General features: G+C 41.7%; 1 protein-coding gene across 2 annotated transcripts in view; it reads right to left on the bottom strand.

Moving 5' to 3' along the window:
* The window catches only part of CDK14 (cyclin dependent kinase 14), a 319,070-nt gene extending 298,274 nt beyond the window's left edge, over positions 1–20,796 (bottom strand). For both annotated transcript variants that reach the window (XM_086742275.1, XM_086742276.1), the window contains exons 1-2: positions 20,616–20,796; positions 14,505–14,536 (exon numbers count right to left, since the gene is read on the bottom strand). In XM_086742275.1, the coding sequence (XP_086598401.1) occupies positions 14,505–14,536; positions 20,616–20,697 (114 nt within the window). In that variant the 5' untranslated portion in view covers positions 20,698–20,796. The remainder of the gene's footprint in view (positions 1–14,504; positions 14,537–20,615) is intronic.
* Positions 20,797–22,303: the final 1,507 nt, after the last annotated feature.

Below are 22,303 nucleotides of genomic sequence, written 5' to 3'. Positions count from 1 at the left end.
AGAAGAGTTCATCTGTTCATATTAATGCATACCATAAGAGGATTTAGGAGCAGGGAAGAAACGGGGGAGGTACCTATGCATGCATCAACACTTCACTTAAATAGTATAAAAGAAATATTATCACTTAGGCTGAAGCAGCATTACACAGAGACTTCACAAGAAAAACTTAAGTATGGAAGAAGTTTAATTTTTTTTTCCCAAGTTTTCTGTAACACACTTTTTGCCTTCCAAAAAAAAAAACCTAGAAACCTGGTAGTCTAGTTTATATACCTGCTCCAGTTGCAAGGGACAAAAAAAAATAAATTACGACATGATTTGTACATTGTCATGTTAATCACTTCAACAAGAAAATTACTAGCTTGTGCCCATTTTTTCTTATTAAGTATCATTTTACAGATCAAGGCTTTGATTCTACAAGTACTCAAATTTTTGACATGTTCATGCATTCCCCTGGAAGCCAGTGAGGCGCTCTGTGCATGAAGCAGAGTGCATTCCATGCTTTGCAAAAAATTTACTAAGAATTTAGGAACCAAATACTAAAGTCTACTTCAGTTACTAATAACATGAATGCAACTGAGAAATACACGGGGACCTGTTTATTAAAAGGTACTTAAACTGCTGACCTCATCTAAGTTAACAGAACAGTAAGTTTCAGAAATTTATTTTTGTCATCAAATTCAAGAGATCTAGAAGTCTATCTGAAAAGGGAGAGAAATAACAGACCCAGCAGAAGATTAAGGAGGGATAACGAAAAGGCAGGGAATTATGAATTTGAGGACTCTAATATTTAGGTCCTGCCTAAATCTTCCTAAATAATAATATTTTTTTTTAAAAGCAGTAATCAATACTCTTTTTCAAATCGATCCACAGTAAATAGTAGGTTTACAGCTCACACCAATTCTAGTGAGAGCTTATAATATTTTCAGTGGCACAGCACAGAGCTCATTAATTAGAAATGCCAAAATGCACCTCAACACTGGAGTTTTGTTTTGCATTTTATCATTTGTCTCGGTTGTTAACTTTAGCAATTAAGAGGAAAAAAAAATCTGGTTCAATCACCACAATTCACTAACCCATAGCTGATTTTTCATGATGTGTTTTGGGATTAATTTTTTAATATTTTACATAGCAATTAGCTAGTTTGGGAGCAAACCTTCTCCAGGGGATCATTAATTAATTTCAGACATGTTGTTTATTAATGCATATTTTTCTTTTCTAAAACTGTACAGAGAGAGTGAACATAATTTAGTTCCTTCTCCTAAAAACATAAATTAGTAATAATTCTGTTTTAGTGCACAATTAATTATGGCCCAGTTTTAAAGCATCCTCAAGTCTGATCAAGCAGGAGCCTAAGGGTACAGTTTTTTAGCATAATGAGCACAATCTTTTGAACTCTTCTACTGAAGAAGCTTGGTACTTAGGACAGAGCTTCAGGAACAAGTTTGCGGTACACACGCTATTCTGCTATTACAAAATGGCAGCTACTCCACAGAGTGAGCACATAAGGGGCAATTCCACACAAATGCAAAAGGCAGTTTAGCCCTTTAAGAAAAGGACAAAGTTTGTGTAAAAAAGGGGGTAAAATATATGATCATATAAGGGGTAAAATATGTGATCATGTGCCAGTCTTAGGCAGAAAACTGGAATAAAGGTATGCCACACTTCCAAAAATAGAGGTCATTCAGCTGTGCTTCACTGATGTTAATGTGCTTCATTATGCTTTATGCATAAGCAAAAAGAGGCACAGGTACAACACAGCCTTTTCAAATTAAGAACACAGCCCTGTTACCATCATCAACTGACAGCCTCCTTCCTAGAAAATCAAGGGTTAGACCCTGAAGTGCTAAATCCAGAATTACATCCAGGAGCCCTGTTGACAGCAATAAGATGAAATGAGTAATTCTGGTTAGACTCTTGTTCCCCAGCTATTTTTTCCACATGATATTTCTTCATGCTAACGCCAATTCCAAAACTGGAAACATTTCAGCGGAGCCATTCACCATTAAGAAGCACTTGAAAGCCACCCTTTAGATGAAGAATTTAAAGGTTTCAGCTAGCCTGGACTCCACACAACTCCACATAATGTGTATTTAAGAAGAGGTTGAAATGTATCTAAAGAATAGCTAAATGAGAAAATGAAGGAAAACAAACACACACAGCAGATATTAAATGTGATGGGATATTTCCCCTTTCCCTAGATTTATGGAGGAAGAACCACATGTTTAAATCAGTATCTCCTCTCCCACCCTACTGCCTAAAAACACTACTAATCCAGACACACAAAAAAAAAAAAAGAAGAAAGTTCTTCACTTTTCTCTAACACTGTCCTTCCCCCAACTTTACTACTGTCCTTTAAAAAGGGAAAACTGAAGGCATGGTTTGGCAGCAAATCTATTCCTCTTTCTGGATAAATCAATCAGAAGCCCCAGAACGTCTGCACAAGTTTGCCACAAAGAAATAATTCCAGGCAAAAGAAGCTTTATTTCTGTAGAAGCATGTAGAGAGTCATAAACACAGGTGGTTTCCATCCATTGGTTACTCCCTCAGAGCATCTTGCTTTTGAAACTAACCTCATGGAAGAGCAGGAAGGGGAGAAGCTTAAACACACATATTATGCATATTAATAATAAAAAAGTACAATAGACATTGATATGATTCCCCCTGAGCCTTCTCGTCTCTAGGCTGAGCAGTCCCAGCTCTCTCAGCCTTTCCTCATGGGAGAGATGCTCCAGTCCCTGAATCACCTTCGTGTCTTTTCTTGGGACTCTCTCCAGCATGTCCATATCTCTCTTGTACTGGGGAGCCCAGAACTGAACACAGTACTCCAGGTGTGGCCTCACCGGTGCTGAGCAGAGCGGAAGGATCACCTCCGTCGACCTGCTGGCAACACTGCTCCTGATGCAGCCCAGGACACCATTAGCTGCCTTTGGAGCAAGAGCACATTGCTGGCTGAGGTTCAACCTGGTGTCTGCCAGGACCCTCAGGCCCTCTTCCACAAAGCTGGTCTCCAGCTGGTCGGCCTCCAGCACAAGAAGTTTTAGAAAACAGTGTTGCGGGAACTTAGAGATCAAGCCTCCTTTTTTCCCCAAGGCTGAATTTCATCTGGTACCCAGTTAAAGGCTGTGGTGGATGACACAGGATTTACTCTGGATGTTGTCTCTCAGAGTGCGTTACTGCTCATGCATTACTGGCTGACCATGAGAGTAAGTGATATGGTCCTGTGGTTAAACAGTGAGGTTGCAGAAGTTCAGTCTAACTCCTGCCTAACTTGCTATCCACGTTTGAAATTCTGAAGAAAGCTAGAAGCAAACTCAAAGTATATCTAATAGATTCCCACTGAATACCTCAAATTCCCTCTACATTCTTTGGCAAAAGACAAAAAGAATTACATTTTCCGGTTTTTTTTTTTGTTGCCTTCCTCTCCAAGAGGCCTCCCTCTGCATTCTTCACAAGAGAGAGAAATGAGCAAGGAAGAAAGCCATGGCATTCTTCCAAACTTTAACACTAAAATAAATGCAATTCACACAGGTTTTCAAGATGAGGATCCACTCATGGTAGAACACCTGCTCCAAAGCCTTGCATTACCACTGAACCCCAGGAGCCTCTTGAAATTTCCTCTTGGGCTCATCTCCTCTTCAATGAAGTATTAAACACAGCCATGAGCTCTGCTAGGTCCTATGGGCATCGGCTCACACAGGTGTCCTCTCTGAAGCTTAATAGGTAACACTGAAATGAAACATCACTTTGACTGTAAAAATCTATATCATTTCCACCTCACTTCTGGAATAATTAAACAATTAATGCTGGCAATAAACCTACTAGAGTACCTCAATTAGAGCTTTGCTGAAATGAATGCAGAAGACAGAATTTTTAGAAAGAGAGTCCTAGCTTCCCTGTCAGTATTGGTTCAAATATGTTATCATCTGAATATCATCACTTTGGGTTCAAACTATGAGTTTTAACACTGTCCTAATGTCTATATAAAATGCGTGATTAAGCATTCTCTCCACACCACTGAAAAGACCTGTGCTTGAGATATAAAAAATATACATACTTAGTTTAACTCGTAACTGCTTAGTTACTTCAAATTTACTTTCAAAGATAAAAATTACTGATTTGAACAGAAAAAGTCTTAAAGTGCTACAACATGCCTTCTTGAAGGGCAAGCAAATTAAGCATATCCCTTCAACTACTCCGAGCTGGCCAGACACATCACGTTTAACTGACCCATACCACACTAATAACTAACTGACTAAATAAAAAACCTCAAGTATTTCTCCAGATGCTGTCCTCTAGTTTCTGGAATTCTGTGCATCTCCAAGGTCAGCAGGAGATGCCTGTAACAAACATCCTGTTTCTATCTGGTTCCTCTCTGTGCATGAGCAGCCAAGATAAATCACAGCTTTTTTTTTTCCCTCCCTTTTTTCCTTTCTTCTTTTTTTTCCTTTTTTAATAAAAACTTTTTTCCCCTCCAAATTGAGCAAACCTGCCGTTATGAGAGACTGTCCACACCTAAACAAGCCAAGGAATGGTAAGAATGATGATGAATCTGACAAATGGAACCAGCATCATTCTTTGCATGGAGAAGCTAAAAACCTAAACTTTCTCTGAACAAGCTTAGATTGCTATTTTAACTGCAAAAAATGCATCAGTAACTGGCATCAGCAAAGTAGAGCAGGTGGAGATCATTTGGAGTCTGGCTGCTTAGAAGGCCAACAAATAAATAAAAGCCACCAAACCGCACTTTCCGTCGCTTCTGCCCGTATCTGACAGCCCCGGCAGCCCCTGCCAGGCCGCACGTGCTCCCTTCTCTCCCTGCCCACTCCATTCAGGACACGAGCTCCCACGCGCCTCGCAGCTGCCTCGACAACAGGCAAGGACTTCAGCAGCATCCTTGTCACCACAGACAAGGAAACAATACCAGCTTAAAAACAAGACAAAGAGAAGAAAGGTAAATGGTGACTATAGATAATTACACTGAGACTAAGCTATAAATTAAAACAGGCACAAAACAGGACTAAAAAAAGAAGAAATCAAAAAACTGCCTAAGAGTTAACCGACAGCTACTGACACTGTATTTGGACTATGATGAAGTCTTCGTCATCTTACTGGATAAAAGGAAATAACTAAAATGAAAACAGAAACTGTTATAGTAAGAGGACAACTCATTCCAAAAATATATGGAAGAAGTTGGACAAAGCAGTCTCATGGGGGGACAGGGAGATGTGTACGTGGCTGGTTTCCAAAAAAAAAGCAAAAAAAAACCCACCCAAATTTAATAAAAGGAATAAAGGGGACACTGATTAGCTCTATCTGAATTTCAGTACACTCTCTTCCTAACCACTTTCTGTAACTGCCTAACAATGCAGTGAGGAAAAACACTTCAGCTAAGAGGGTATTAACTTAAGAAAATTAATATGAACCAAAACATGCTTCCTAGCCTCTGCACTACTTCTTGCAACATACTTGGGATAAGAGGTCTTCCAGATCTCAAAGCTGAAGGGCATATCTGACATAACTAATCACAGCAAGTGACCTCAAACAAATTCCTTCAGAGTGCTGAATGTTCAAGACTGAAGTCAGAAAACAACTTTGAGAACAGCACGGTCAGCCTCAGGTACAGTCTCAGGACCACCGTGGCCACAACCCATGCCTGAGTCTGAATGTGCAGTTTCAGTGGAGGAAAAGGAAGGCAAAGATCCATTAAAACAAAAGAGGGCTGAGTGCAATAGTGTACAGATAAGAATTCACTGGTAACAAGAAATTCATTTTACTCTCGCTAAAAGAAATAGGAAGACTCCTCAAACACATGTGTATGGAAGAACATCTTTTTGTGTATGTGAGCTATCAGACTAAGAAGTTCACACACAAAGAAAGGCTCTGCACTGAGCACGTGGCAGCAGGAAAAATACTGTAAGCCACTGGTTTTCCCGGGCTGGCACAGCAGTGAATAGCTTCTGAAGCTAGTAGCGTTGCTTTTTTTTTCCTCAAGGAAACGGTGAACACCTGGATCCCACTTAATCTAACTCAGGAAAGCCCAAACACAAATAATTCCAGTTGTTACTTGGAATTGTTGATAATGCACTACGTGCTCTCTCAGGGGCCTTACCTCCATCATTTATCATCAAGTTTTTAGTAGCATTCACGCTTATTTTTAGTTATTAAATTACTGTCAATATTTCACATTTAAATAACCTCTAAGGAGAACTGCTGCACCTGAAAAAGACAGAAGAAGTACTAGCAGGACTGTGATTCAACTGGTATCGAAGTAGAAAGCTTTGCTGTAACAGAAAAGGGATATACAAATTCCAGAACATATAAAGAAAGAGGTGTGAGGTAATGACAATTTCCTTAGGCTTTAATATCATCAAAATGGCATTGTTTTGTGCACATAAAATCCATTTTGTTTAAATAAACTAGTCATAACCTGCAATCTCCCTTTCTTACCCTTTCCAAATAAATAGCAAGAGATGTCAATTGACTCAGAACCTTGATTACTGTGGATGGGATCACGCAAATATATGGTTGTCAGTGATATTGTGACACACAGCAGATGAGGCATCATACACGCAGAATTTCTCAGGAAAGCGAAAAAGTAGACAGAAATAATTTTCATTTAGATCCTTTCACGAGAAGAAGATTTAAATATAGTCATATGTCTGGTAGTAGCGTGTCTTGGAAGAAACAAACAAACAAAAAAAAGCAATAAAGTCTAAGCACAAAGAAGATGGAAGAGCCAAACCTATCAAGGAAATCACATTATTATTTCTTGCCTCACAACCAGGAGATTTCCCAGCAAGACCAAAAACAAGAAGCTACTGATCCCATACATAACGTACTGTGGTTTGTTACTCTATTTTACTTGATCTACCAATAAATTACTATATCTCATATATCCCAAGAAAATAAACAGCAGGATTTACACACAAGCATACTTCATCAAAATAATAATAGCTTGTATTCAGACTCCACATCTCTGGAACGCATATATCCTGTCATCTGATCAGAGACACATCCAACACAAAACCACACATTTTGCAATACTTCTCTGATAGCTAAAACACTGCCTGCGGATCAGAACAGAGCTTTCTATGTCAGCCTTTTGGCCAGATCCTCACAGGTCACTGCTGTGGACATGGACTGAGACCAAGTTCTGCTCCTTTGCTCCATCCATTTTCAAAGAAAAATTAAGCAAAGGACACACCTATTAACTAGTAACATGAACCCTTCTTCTGTCCAGTGTCTGTAGGAGAACAGAAGGCAGAGAACGGGAGCAAGCAGTTTCACAGTTGACTTAACCATTTTTCTTACCCCATGAAAATAATACACACTTTATGAAAGGTAAATGGATGCACTGTCACCAAACATGCCAGGCAGAAGAATGCACAACTGAACACATTGATGGCTGGGGCAAAAAGTTAAACCACTGCCACTCAACAGATTTAAGGGATGCTCTGAGATTAAAACTCTTCCCCAACCACAACAGAAATGTTCTCAAATTTTGGTTTCCTAAAGCCCAGGTTTATCACCTAATATTGAAAACAATTTCTGTTCCGAATAGGTAAAAAGTCATTGCCAGGTAAATCTCCAAACCTTCCACATGGTCTCAGATTTTGCTTCAAAGCCTTGAAACTGGTCACAACAGAGCAGCCATTCCACAGCCAGTTTTTCTTGGTAACTTTCCCACCACTTCTTAGTTACTTACCAGCTTGCACTGTGGTCAGCTAGACCTGGTTCTGAAGTGTCTCACATCTTCCAGAACCCAACTTTCTTCCATGTGCAACATGGCACAGGGAAGTGGCAGGAATCCCTAGTCTCCATACAGATCTTGGTAATTTTATGAGAAATTAAGCGAGGCTGTCCACCAGTTGCGGTTTTTTAAAGCCACAGGAAGTTTCACAAACCAGCATTTTTACAGACCGATGAGAGGCACATCTGTCCCACAGCTGACCCAATAAGAAGCTGCCACACTCCAGCAGAATGGCAGTATTTGCTCTCTTCCATCTGTGCTCTCGATTCTCGGGCTCACCTGAAGCATTATATAATAATATTATAAGTTCTCATCTAGAGGAAACAATTATTCCCTTTAAGCAGCTGAGAAAGGCTTTAGAAGACCTGAAGTGTTGGCATTATTCCGCTACAAATGTACATGCACTAACATCACACACCAGTCCTGAGAACTAGCAGCACAACTCAGATTCAGTTTGTTGGAATGGCCTCAAAAACATGGCACATGGCAGCAGAGACCAGTAAATCTGTTGGGCAAGCTGATGTCTAAGCCATCTGCTGCTAGGAAATCACTGGATCGACACCAGATTCTCAGTAGTGTAAGTGAACAGTACTAGGGGAACAAAGAAGTGGAGTCAGAAGATACAGGAACACAAACCCATCAAACCATCTCCTGGGAAATCTCCTCTGTAATGGAAAGGCTCATGAGACAACATCATCCCCACCCATCTTCCCTCCCAAAAGTGGCAGACTGGAAAAATCCCTATCCAACACACAAAGACCTTGTAAATTCAAGAATTGCATAAATGAAGATGGGCCTCCCTCAGGAAACATCAGATTATATTATTGAGGTTTTATTTCTCTTTCCCCAAAAAAAAATTTGCCTATGTCACGTCTGAAGTGACACTTCACAAGCAGAAACTTCCAACATTGCGTTGTTATCTTCTGCCTGGAATTACGTTCACTCTCATTTGGTTCGTGACACACATCTCAACAGACCTATTTCTCAAGACACTTGAATCACCTTTGTACACATTTGGCAACGTAACTTAAACCACCAGATAAAGATTTTCTGACCCAGTTCCCTAGTATTATTTAGAAACTGCTTTGACACCCATACTTCTACATTTAGTTTCCAAATTCAGTTTTAGGGGTTTTTTTTTAATTTTTCAGCATTATTTCCTACATCTCTTTCCCATCAGCCTTCAGTAACACGTCACAACAGATAACCACACACGACCTGCTCATCCCAGCATTAAGCAGATGAGAACTGCACCAAAGTCATCATACACCCTAAGTCAAATCCAAGTTCTCAGCACCAATAACACTCCCATCCCAAAGGTATTCAGGCCATTTATAAACATTACTCATACAACGCTTACCCGAACCACTTCTCTGGAAATTCTCCACCACAGCATACCACACATCACAACACAAAGCAGTTCAGTAGTCACCAGTCTCTTGCTTCCTAAATACAAAGTCATCAAGAAGCAGACACTCAGCCATGGCTTCTAATGATTTTACTGTACTTAGATCAGCAAAGAATTATTGATTCTTTATTGATGTAGATACAATAGGCACCTCCTCCTCCGCACCCAAGAAGAAGGGACAAGTAGGCTTCCAAAACCCTTTGTATCACAGGCTCTTCCCAAAGTCTGTCACACGCAAACCCCACCCTTTTAAGTCTGCCAGGAGTGAAATAATCAATGTTTATTCCAAAATCCTACAAAAAGTAACACTGACTCTCAAAAGGGCTACATTTCTCCCTCCTCATCTCACATAATCCAGATCCCCTCCTGCAGGAGGAGAAGGTAAAGATATAGTTCCATATATATTTCCAACACACACTTCTCTCTCAAGCTACTTACTCTAAATAAAACTTTTTTAAAAATGCACAAATGTTATTTAGTGTATCCTGTGCCTCCTGCATTATGGCATTCAAATTCCCCTTGCTAATTCCTTACAGACCTCTCCTTTTTTCCAACTACACCCTTCCCTTTAACTCTTCAAATTCTAAATATTCTCTACACAAGAGTTCTGGTTCAGAGACAGGTGTCCTTTAAACCAACACATTTTTCATGGTAACATCTCACAGAGGGAGTACAGCCTTTTTGGTTTGAGCGGTTTGGTGTTTGTGGTGGGGGTTTTCCGAGAGAGAGAGAGACTGCGAGAGCAAGATCACAGAACCAAGAAGTAACTTGGCAAAACTCTCTCCCCATTCACACACTTCCACTTCAAACACACAGAAGTGTTCCATGAGTGAAATAAATGAAATTTGGCTTCCTCAGAGTTGCAGACTCTAAATGTAGTAAGGAGTAGATGAATATTAAGCATTTTGCTGAGATCAGAGTATTCATAACACCTCCAACCAGATTCTCCTGTATTCACAAGAACTTGCATTCCAGCTTTTCCATCAGAAGAGATTATTATCTCTATCCCTCAGCTAACTCACACACTTCTTCACCAAGCATCTAGGCATCTAGTATCGGCCAGCATCAAAGTTACTGGGTGGAGTCAGAAAGTATTACATATGCAGGAGGCACAATCACAGTATCCTAACTTCCTAAGGAAAGTGGCCTTATAAAAAAAAAAAAAAAGGTGCTCTTGATCTTGATATCATGCAAAATTAACACAAAAATAGAGCTAAACAACAGCAATACAGCTCAACACGTAGGAAGGAATAACCACAGCAATTCATATTGATTTGGACTCTTCAGATTTTGTTTCAATTTCATTATGACATTGATACTAATTTACCTATTGTGCATACATATGACTGAAGGTCTTAAACCATGATTTAAGTGGTTAGAGAAACCACTAAGAACATAAGGACAAGAACCAATAACTCGAGACTGACTGACAATAATTTAGAAATAAATTGTAACAGCAAGCAGCTGTAACCAAAGGTCACCAGCCTTGTGATGAGGTTGGTCACAACATCAGCACTGGCTGTCATTCCAACAACTATGCTGCAGGTTAGACACATGTTATTGGCCTTGATCACACTTACTTGAGTGAAAAAGAAAATAGTTCCACCATTATAAGACAGAGCAGACAAGTTCTATAACTTTCTGTTACACTCATGGTCCAAAGACATCAAAGCAATCCTGCATAGTTGGAGGTTATTACTCTAAACTTTGACAAACTACTGGGGCACAAATAAAATGTTCACTCAAGGGCCGAACAAGTTTATAGACCGCTCTTTGCACCTAGTGCTACTCCTAAGAGGTGCTTATCTTCTGTCTCAGTATCCAGAATAGATAAACAGTGCTTTGCCTGAAAGAACGAAACAGATGCTTTCCATGCCAGACCCTACACTCAGAGGTGAAATTTAGGTTGCTTTGAAAAGGAGGGCAACTCTTTTTTTTTTTCCAGTTTGCCCTCTTCCGAGGGCAGGTAACAACACTGCAGGACACAACGGGGAGAGCCTTGCTCTCTCCCACTCAAATAAACTAACTTTGAAAATGGGCAAGAATAGCCTGCACCCCACCCCCAAATCATGGTGTTTCATGATAGAAGAAACCAATTAACAAACTATTGGAAATACTGAGAATCGTTCTGCTCATTTCAGCAGCTACTGGAGCAGGTCCATGTTCCACTTACTCTGCTGCTCTGAATAAAAGACTATACAAAAAGTGGTCTGTATCGTACTCATTTATTCATCCGAGTCTCTGGAAGATGTCCTAAGATCTTACAAAGGTAAATAGGCTATCAACGGTTTAAAATGGATTAATTCAAGTGTTCTGATGGACTGAAGTAAAGGCCAGCAGCATTTACAGAAAAGAGTTTTTCTATTCAAAATTTAATCACAGTAACACAACAGCAGGTACTAAAAAAGTGACAAATCCTACACAACTCCTTCATGCTATTGTTGTGCTCTGAGATTATGGGCAGGACTAAATGCACCACAAAGATCCCTAAAATACTTCTGGAACAATTAAAAGTATTTTCTGACACGCAGCTTATTCACAGGCTTTGCTGTTCATGATGCTTTTGGTCCTAATTTACTAGAGGGATTAATTTCATAACTCAGAGAAAGCAATTATGTGATGCACTTGCCTGTCAGGTTTGAGATCTTAATTTTCAGTCGTTTCTCTTCAAAGATGACTTCCTGCAGTGCTGTACATTCCTGAGCTACCGTGTGCAGGTGGTAGTTTGCACTAGTAGGTAAAGTAACATCCACTAAACAGCTCATTTCCCCCCACCTCACTTCCTAAAGGACCAACAAGTAAGCTCCTGACGTAGTGCCTACAGCATGCAGAATAATCTGACAACTAACTTGTCTGCAAATTCAAACTTTGCAGCTTTAGAAAGGTCATTTTCCTCATCCAACCTTCCCTCCACCCTCGGAGGCTTCAGGTCGCTGCTTACCAGCTTCTGCTACTGGTGTTCTGTTCACAACCTGAAAGGCTAAAACACGAGGTCTCCTCCTCTACTGAGGTGTCCAGACCGTAGAGTCCTTCCCCACAAGTTCATTGCTACTTCATCAAGCTCCACTTCACAGGCTGGCCCCCATCCAGAAAAGCGGAAACGCACGTCGGGAAGAGATACACAGCATCTTTCAGCACCATGAAAGCATAAGTAGTATTTTTTCACTAACTGTACATGGAGAGCATGCTGCCTGTTAAATACAATTTATGTTTCAATGGTTGACTGTATCATTTTTCATAGCAGGAGACCTACAAAGTCGAAGTAAAACAGTGTGTGGACAACCACCTCCTCTCTCTCCTTCTCATCTGATATTCCCACTTGTTATCATAACTGTCTTCACAACTACATCCCTGATATATCAATACCACATATACTAGCCAGAAGACTAGACTGCTTTCCTTTCATATCATTGTATGGTCTTAGTTTTCAAGACAGTCTTCTGAGATCAACAGATGTGCCCACTCCTCTCTGCTCGCAGATATTGTCTTCCTTAGAAGTATGTGTCAGTACAACCAGGTACACTGTTGTTACTAAAGACTGTTTTACCTACCAATCTGAAGGACGTTTGAAAAGAAAGGAATTAAGTGATATTCGGTGCAGCCCATCTGATTCACACTTTAGGCTAGATAATTGCCAGGAACCGTTGCATTGAGTTTGAAGAGACAACAAGGACAACATAAAATCTCGGTACACTTTTCTTTCTTCTAAGAGTCACCTAAAACTATGGAACCAATTGATGCTAATGTCACATCAATCTCCTTTCTATTTACAGGAGATGGAAGAAAATTATTTTGTGTACCCTTCCCACTAGCCTTCTCTTACGGTCTCTGCAGTAGCTCGCATCAACAATCTGTCAGACTCCACTAAAAACATATTTGAAAGATTATTTTTCCCCAAACTCCCTGAATTTAAATGAAAATTTGCTCAAAGGGAAGGGAAGGGGACAGAAAAACTACCATCTTCATACAATAGATTTTTAATAGTCTTTCAAATTCTGTATCAAATTTAATACACGGTATTTACTGGGTAGGTTATAGCACAGGTACACCACTGCAGCTTTCTGAAGAAGGAACTGGACAAAAACAGATCAGATTTGTAAAACAAGGATTCAGACTCTACCAACCACGTATTCACTTGGGTGTAACTTTTACACAGGAATCAAGTTCTACCAGTGTTATAAGAGAAATGCAATAGTCGGGACCACTGCATGATCTGACAAGAGTTTCTGAAAACAGGGTCTGACCCCAGGACCTTCACTCCAGACCCAAGAGGGGTGGAGCAGAGTTTCAGCTCTCTGTGACACATGTCAGAACAGCACAAAACATTTCTATTGCCGTTAGTGAATCTGAGCAGAGGGGTGTAAAACTCAGTGTGATTTGTTTGGAAAGAGATGAAATCTGATTTGATCCGGTATCAAGGACATTACATCATCTTTTCTTTATTCTAGAATCTGGCATTACACAGCAGCTATCTCACTGTAATCAGCCAAGAATTCAAGCTTACAGCATGCAACCAAGAAAAAAACTCAGAAATGCCAGAAGTGTAACATCAACACATGAAAATAATACCATTTGCTTCCAGCTATGGTGGCAGAGGGAAGTACAAGGCCAGCATTGACTACAACATGGCAAGCCATCACACCAAGACCTACAGCTCTTCCTGCATAAACTTACCCTGCAGGACAACTCGCACTGACCTGGACCTCTCCAAGTCCAGCCTAAGTAAAAGCAAGCATAAATCACGAGCAGCATATTTTACAAATTAACACACACACCATATCACAGATAGGTTAGGACCCCAAACTGATTACACTGAATAATCAAGTATCAGTTTTACCAATACAGCTAGCTGCTGGTTTTGTGGTGGTGTCTGGTTTTGGTTTGGTTTGGTTTTTTTTAATGTCATATGAAATATCTATCTCAGTTGACATCTTCAGTGAGAAGCCAGTGCAGCAGCACATTACATAAGGTGTTCTCTCAAGAGTGATGTTTTTTCACTGTCTGTTACAGTACAGGCCTACAATTACAAGAATTACCATGGGCAAAGTTCTATAAAGTGCTTTCTCCACATGCAACATTTCTCTCCCTGGAACGTTTCTAAATGACCACTTTTCATACAACATTCAGTTTTATTATATTCCAAAAAAACCCCAAGCATTCCATCCAGAGCCTTCGACCAACAAATTCATCTGGTAATTGTTTGGAAAATGAAAATATGTTCGAGCAATATACGTGTATTAAAACATATGTACATCATAACACAACTATCTGTGGGTTTCTTTTCGCACTAGTGAGAAATATTAAGGCATACCTGGACTAGGTAAGGTACAAAGATATTTAACCTACCTCATCAAAGCCACTATCTTCTTTCTTCAAGGCTTTAAAATAAAAGGAAAAAAAGACATAGTTATCTGTACTGCATTTCAATGAGCACAAAGTAACTAACAGTAGAAAAGAGAAAAACAGAGCAGCATTTTCCTGTTACAATAGGAAAGAACAGGCTGGCATGAATAACAATTTTATACTCAAAATCTGAATCTGTAAGTGAAACGTAGGACTGCACAGCGTGTTTCCAAGAAACTAAATTTACATATTTATGTAAAATATTATCCTCTCAGGTTAAAGAAAATAAGAGATCGCAAGGTGTTTTTTTGTTTTTAGTTCCTAGCGAGAGTGAAAACATTTTATGGAGAGCCTGACTGAACTTGAAAAAGGAAAAGTATAATAAACACCTAACTATGTATTCAGTTTGTCAAGTACTAAATCTTTATGAAATAGTATGCATTGTAGCATGCTTTTTTTTCTTGTTCTTTTTTTTTTTTTTTTACAATATGACTTACGCTAAAGCAGAAGAGATTTCTGTCTTTCTTACACTGTTAACTAGCTATTAGTCAAGGAAGAGGAAAATAGTGCAGAAATCATGTGAACTGGTAAAGCAGGAAAATAAAGACAAGAATCGTTCTGAAGTTGTAGCAAAGATTAAGTTGATGAATTTTTTTCCTTCAACGTACTGGATATCTTTATTGAAATGTAAAGAAAATTCATTTCTCCAAATCTCCACTGCCCTGTGTCAGTCTGAAGGTACAAGACTGGTTCCTTTTCTCTGTACACCACAACCAGGGGCTATGTACTGCACACCGTGACCTGAAAGTGCCCTTCGTTTCCTTCTCGTGAAGAGTTAAAATAAGACAAACCATTGCGTTGATGACTGCACTATTTCTTCTCAGTTTAAATCACAAAAGTTTGCAATTTGAAGGAGGTGACCTGAATGACCATACAGTTATGCTGCCAGAGAAGGCTCCTTCTTCATCACTTAAGCAGCATAGTGCTTCTTACACTTAAAAAACATTTATTTCCACAGGAGATAATTACTTAAGCACCTAACACCTTTGACGATGTAGACTCCACCAGCTTCTTTGATCCTTTAGATGTTCCTCCTGCCTGCAAATCCCTAGTAGATTCTAAACCACCACCTCTTCCAAACCCCATCTTCAGAAATCACAGTGTTTTCAGCTTAAAAAAAAAACCAAAACAACAACAACAACAAAATAACCCCAAACTGTAGAAGCGGTATCACAGGCATAACAGAGGCAGGACATCACTGCAGAAAGTGCTACAGTTCCACAACCTCTGACACGGACCAAAAGGCACAAATCCCAGTCCTCCTTGTACAAAAAAGCAGTGATGCTCCCGCCATCCTTTGCTTTCAAATTCTCATTTCTTTGAGACATGAAACATGTCTTACATCTAATCTCTGAAAATTACTGCTTTATAATTACTCATCTAGATCTCATGCTCAGTAACAAAACAAAAAAACAAACCCTGAGACTTTGCTGAGATTTGAGGCACACACTGTACCTTTTTATCATTAGATGTGATGTTATGGTTTTGAAGGCCAGACAAAATGTTTTCAGACTGCCAACCCCAAGTACCCAGAACTATGAGTCAGGGCATTAAAAAGAAAAAAAAAAGAAAAAAAAAAAGAAAGAAAGAAAAAAAACTTGACATGTGAAACACTTTTTAAGAACACACTTTTAATCTTTTCATTTACCTTTCAGGTCACAACGACACACAAGCTATAAATTAGTGTACGACACACCTAGGTCACGCTGACAAGCTTTTCTGCTTTACCAAAACACAAGATTTTCACATGACCAAAACATTCCAGGAATAGCCAAACAACAGAAAACCAAACAAAATTCACAATGTAGTAAAACAATAAGAAACTAGAATCTGTGATCCACTGCATATTTTTGGCTTGTCTTTACTATAACTTCTACCTTTGACTAAAAGAGGTTTTTTAAGAATCTCCAAAAATTAGAATATGAGTGTTCTTGTCACTCATTAAATCAGATTCTGTTTAATAATAATTTCACTCTCAACTAATTCAAGATATAGCATCTTCAAAATAAATCCTCAAACTAGCATATTTTATACAACAAATGTTATTAGAATTTTTTTTTCTCATCAGTGCATTCCTTTTCTTTCTAAACCGTTAAAAAAAAAAAAAAGAAAGCTTTGCTGAACTTACAAAAAATAAACTGTTTACAAATGAACTTCTCATTATCTCAGGTATGTGAGCTATGTGAGTGTACATTAGAGGAGATCAGTGGAGATAACCTTTGTATGAGTGAGGAGCCAGTAACAAAGCCCAGGGATGCTCAGAAGGGCCACAGACTGCTTTCAGTGGCTGTGAGCAATCTCAGCAATGTTTTCTCTCTCTTTCTTCCTTCCTTTCTTTCTAGTTTGTTGTTAGTTTTTGACTAAAGAGATCACATAGAAAACACAAGTTAAATAGTGTGAGCCAAAGAGATCTCAAATATGATTTTGGTACCGTATAAACTTCAACAAATGCATCGCCAAGAACTCTTTACATAACTAAAAAATTATGATAATTTTGTAAAATTACTCATTATTAATTTTAATTACATAATTACCAAGCGTAAAACTAAGAACCAAATCTAATAAAGGTTTAAATGCTAAAATAAACAGTGAGTCAACTGAACTTCTAGAAGTTGGTTAACATACAGTATGATGTGTTCGTTTATATGGACAACACAGTATGTAAGCAAGGGAATCAGAATTTTTAAACTAATTGGGATGTTTGTATAAAAACGGATAGGCTGCCAGAAGCCTATCAATACAAAGAATTCTGTACATTTTTAAGATTCTTAGTAATGTAAGTCCTTTATGATGAGCTACATTTTAAGAGGGATATTCCTTTTAAGATCAGAAAACTTCTGCCAGGAGAAAGGGTGCCTCAGCTGCAAAGACAGTTCATTTTTTCTAGAACTGTGAGCACATAACTTCAGCACTAAAAAGCCATCCTGTCTATTTTAGAATATTAACTTCCATTTGGCACCGTAGGCCATATGCATTTCCTCCAACACACCGCGGTGCCGTACCACACTTGCACACAGCACAAGGCGCGTGCTCAGGATGAAGGCTCGGAGATGGACAATTTCACACATCACATTTTTCAGCTCAGGAAAATAAACATTCTCAGTAGTAGGTACCCTAACAGTTATGGGCTGGATCATAATTTTATGGGATGAGTATGTCTAACACAGCCAGATGTTCAGCACTCTCTGCCAGTCTGTGGGTGTAGCGGCTGGAAAGCATCAGTTCACAGTTAAGAAGATGGGCCAAGCCTACTTGAAGCCACCGTTGGTACCAAATAATGGCCCTTTGCTGTGCCCGTGGGATACTAAGCTAGTTTTAAGGTTATCTTCTTCTTTACCTAAAGATGCTGGGGAAATAGTTTCAAACATTACTTAACATATTGTGGGACACTGTAGGAAAAAAAAAAAGTAAATCACCTTATAAATGCATTGCTGATATAGCCTCTCAAATAGAGAGGATTAGTTTGTGGGGAGAAGGTGGTCCTGAAGGTAGCTTATTATTAACCCGCAAGCCCTTGCAAAAAAAACCCAACACTCCCAATGACAATTAGGATACATTTCCATAACTCTTATCAAACTGGCTAAAATAAACGTTGGTATCAAAATGAAGGAACGGGTCTTGTAGTACTGGAAGAATTGTATTTGGCAGCTGGGATACCGCCAGCACAGCGGGGAGGCCTAGCAGTGCCTCACCATTCCACAAAGGGCCATCAGGTGTTCCCCACGTGAAAGTTTGACTCGCTAATTACTTGCCTCAGACACCACGTTACTCTTGTACCATTGGTACGGTTACGCGCGTGATGCTGTATTGTGTACTTAAACCTATGCAAACACATAAATTGGAGCAGAACAGGAAAAGTTAAAAGCTCATCATTGTTATTTGTAACAAATCACAACTGAACCCATGACTGACAAAGTTCCAGATTAGATACATGTTAAATAAGTAATTTGCTAATATCACCAACGTACCAGCTCTTCTAAAAAGAGCCATAAAACCAGTGACAAACACCCAGAAAGAATTTTTCTCATGAGGTTTTGGTTTCCTCTCCTTCATTTCAATATAAGAGTCAAGTACAGCACATGTCTTAACTGGGGATTTCCCGGTATGCGAGTTTTTTAAACGTAGGCTCACTTTACTTGGGCTTATCTGTGGTTCTGGGTATCAGGGAGTGGACTATGCTCAAACCTCAAACTGATAAAGTGGAGGTTTTTTGCTGAAAGTGCAGTTACCAGAATGATGGTCAAAATACTAGGGCATCTGAAGACTGAACAATCTTGCTGGTAGCAGCTGAGTTTTAATCACAAAACAACCACGACAAACAAACAAACCAAGCAGGCACCCGACCACACGCCCACGCTGCTGCGCACACATACAAAGAGCTGGAGGAGCTGGAAGACGTAACAATCCGTGTACCTAAAATCAGGCCAAAGCTCCCAAGGAAACTAAAAGCTTGTTTCATTTGTGAAAAATGACAAAAAGAGATGATCACCCATCAGAGCAACTAAAACACACAGAAATTAGCTGCCAGAGGGGCCTTGCTCCCTAAGAGGCATTAACGGGACTGTCACTGTTACAACAAAGCAGCACCTTCATGCAAAATATTTTCTTTGTTAATGACTTCCACCATTAGTAAAACGCTTCCACAGTTCTGTATACGAGCGTCTCTGTGTACATACACACACAGAGACACGTGTCAGACCAAACACCTGACTGCCTTTTTTTTTCCCCGAATCAAAAAAAGTTAGATGCATTTTACAAGTTTAAGACTGATGATAGGTGAAAGCTATTTTCATATGGGCACAGAGAGATTTATAACTGTGACCTGACATTCGCTTCACAATTGAGACTTGGCATTCACCCATTAAACTCTCCGATTTACAAATATGAATGAGCTTCTCTCAATCTTTTCCATGTTGCAGTAGGACAATAAAAGATATTCGATTTCAAACACTATCCTGCACTTAAAGTTTGCGGTCCTTAAAAGCTAAAGGTAATTTGTTGAATGCACACACAACACGTGAAAAATAATAATGCCCATGTACTTTCATGCACCCCCTTGGTAAGGCTATAGGGGGAGAATCAAACACCACAGCTCACGGCTGAAGCGCAGGCACTTCACATCCTCTCGCTGGGACAAAGCAGCTCTGACAGTTGACCCATGGCCACGAGCCGGGCCCACCGTAAAGGAAAATGCCCTGATGGGATGACCTATGGACAAGGGCTGTGACAGGGCCCTTATCCGACCAGGGCTGCAGAGGGTCTGCGAGGATGGTGGCTGCTGCATCCACTCGCCCACCCTAACCTCCTGGCACTACCTCCAGCTGCTCTGTCTGGATGTAGGGACATCTCACACCTCCTCCAGTCACCTTCTTGCCCTGCTCAGCCGCCTGTCGATGCTGGCGGTGGGAATTAACACTCTAAAGGGTGAATTCAGCAAAGTAGCGTGCCAAAGACCAAGAGGAACACCAGTCCAAACAGACCAGAACTCTTTGGCATTGTTCTCGGTAACAAATCCGACTACAAAATAAACTAGCATAAAAACCAGACGCGATGTGGTGATAACCAGGAGATAACACGCTCGGCAGCAGCGTTCAGATAACGCTACCTCAGGATGCTTTATGTCACCGAGAAAACGACAAGACTTGCCGGCAGATGACAGACAAGACTTCTTTTGTCTGGCCTCCGAAACACTGGGCCGCCGTTACCTCCTTCTCATGCCTCAACTTAAAACAGCGTGCAGCCCGAACAAAAAATAAATCACCGGACCTGCCACAAAGTGAAAATAACCATTTGCTTTTCGCCAAGGTTTCTCTTTGGCAACGGAGGCACGCTAGCCAACTCGCATTCACAGTTTTGTTTTTTCTAGCCTATTTTGGGCCAACTCCGTTACAGACCCGCGCAGCGCTGCCGGGAAAGGGCTGGTATTTTCCCCAGCTTTCCTCCCAAGAAACGTTTCCTAGCCTCGCAGCACCTCGCCCCTGCCCGAAAACGAAGCCACCCCCCACCCTCCGCCCCCGGGACCCCCGGGCAGCGCCGTCGGGGTGCGGGTCTCACCGATCCGGCCGAAGCTTTCCGATAAAGTTCTCCGCAACTTTTTCATCCTGCTGATCTTCTCGGCGGACTGCGAGTCGATCATGTCACGCACGGGGGGGCGACCCCCCACCTCCCTTCGCCAGCCGCCACCCTGGCTCCGGGGGAGACACTCCCCCCCCCCGACCCTTCCCCGGCCCCCCGCCTCCGGGGCTCCCCCTCTCGCCCCGGGGAACCGCCGACCGCAGCGGGACACCGCCGGCCCCGCCCGGGGAAGGAGCCCTACGCCGCGGCGGCTGCTGCTCGGCTCCCCGCCGCCGCCCGGCTCATAGCGCCGTCCCGCCCCCCCTTCCCTGGGCTGCCCCGGCAGAGCCAGACGCGGCGGGGAGGGCGAGGAGGAGAAGCGCGGCGCCGAGGAGGGATGGAGGAGTGAAAGGCAAGTCCGGCCAGGGGCTGCGGGCACGGGCGGAGGGCGGGCGGGAGGGTGCGCTGAGAGAAAGGAGGAGGCGGAGCCTCGGGAGGGCAGGGGAGCCCCGCGCCGCGGCCGGGGGAGGGAGGCGGCCGGCCCGGCCCAGCCCAGCCCAGCCCAGCCCAGCCCAGCCCGGTGCTGCCCGCGCCGGCAGTCGGCAAAGGCGGGCCCCCACCAGCCCCGCGGCGACAGCGGCGCCCGCGGCCGCCCCCGCCCCGCCCTTCCCTTCCCTGCGCGGCGGGACGGGCGGGAGAGGAAGCGGCGGGGGCGTGAGGGGGGAGGAAGGCGGGGAGAGCCGGGCCCGGGGGCGGCGTGGGGGGCGTTTGTGGTGGCCTTTCGCGGGGGAACCAAGGCACCGCGTCCCTCCGGAGCGGTGCCGGTCCCCCAAGGCCGCCGGCCCAGGTCATCGTGTCACCTCCGCATCAGAAGGCGGCACGGCTTGAAACCAAGTTAAGTTGGTTGGGCGATAGAAGAAGGCGCCCGCCCGGCCTAATTTCGGGGTGGGTGTGGGGTGGGATGGGGGACCCGGCTGGTCAGAAGAGGGCCCGGAGTTCACACCTAGCCCTTCAGGGTGAAACTTGGGCTCCTCTCCGCTTCCATCTCAAAGCACAGCCGGGTAATACGCCTTCAAGTGCCTGCCGCTTAATGAGTGTTGGGAGCTTTTGATCTTGTTAACTCAATTAAACCAACGTTATTGAAAGATAAATCAGTTTAACCCATCAAGATGGATGGCCATGTCAAGTCCAAAATATAAAGTGGGTACTTTTCCAGGACAATACATGTTAGGTAACACATTTTAAAACCTAGGTTTGCGTGGTTCAAACTGTATTTTAATGCATGTTATCTCGTTAAAATGAACTTGGGTTTTAATGAGGCTAGCTAATGCAATTTACTGGATTAGATGGTGTCCAAGCTAAGAGCTGTTAACTCAATTTTACAAGCACATTTGTCTAGACAAGTGTTTAGGTGAGCTGGGTTCAAGCCATCTGCGACTCTAAGCTCTGGGATCGGACCTTTAAAGGTCCCTTCCAACCCTAAGTATTCTATGATTCTGTGATTCTATTACAATGCAGGCAGGGCAGCAAGTATGCAGCATCTCGAGGTGGAAGTCTAACTGTAATCCACTATAATATGTGCTTATGCGTGTGCCTCTTGTGGCACACAAGATAATGGGGAATTGTCCTGCTATATAGCAGTACAATAACACTGGTAAAATGTCCTTATGTGCAACCCCTGAATCTAC

The sequence above is a fragment of the Chlamydotis macqueenii genome, chromosome 2 (assembly GCF_036417535.1).
Source record: "Chlamydotis macqueenii isolate bChlMac1 chromosome 2, bChlMac1.mat, whole genome shotgun sequence".
In the NCBI taxonomy this organism is placed as follows: domain Eukaryota; kingdom Metazoa; phylum Chordata; class Aves; order Otidiformes; family Otididae; genus Chlamydotis; species Chlamydotis macqueenii.
Note: the sequence above shows the minus strand (reverse complement) of the source record. Positions and strands in the feature narration are given on the sequence as shown.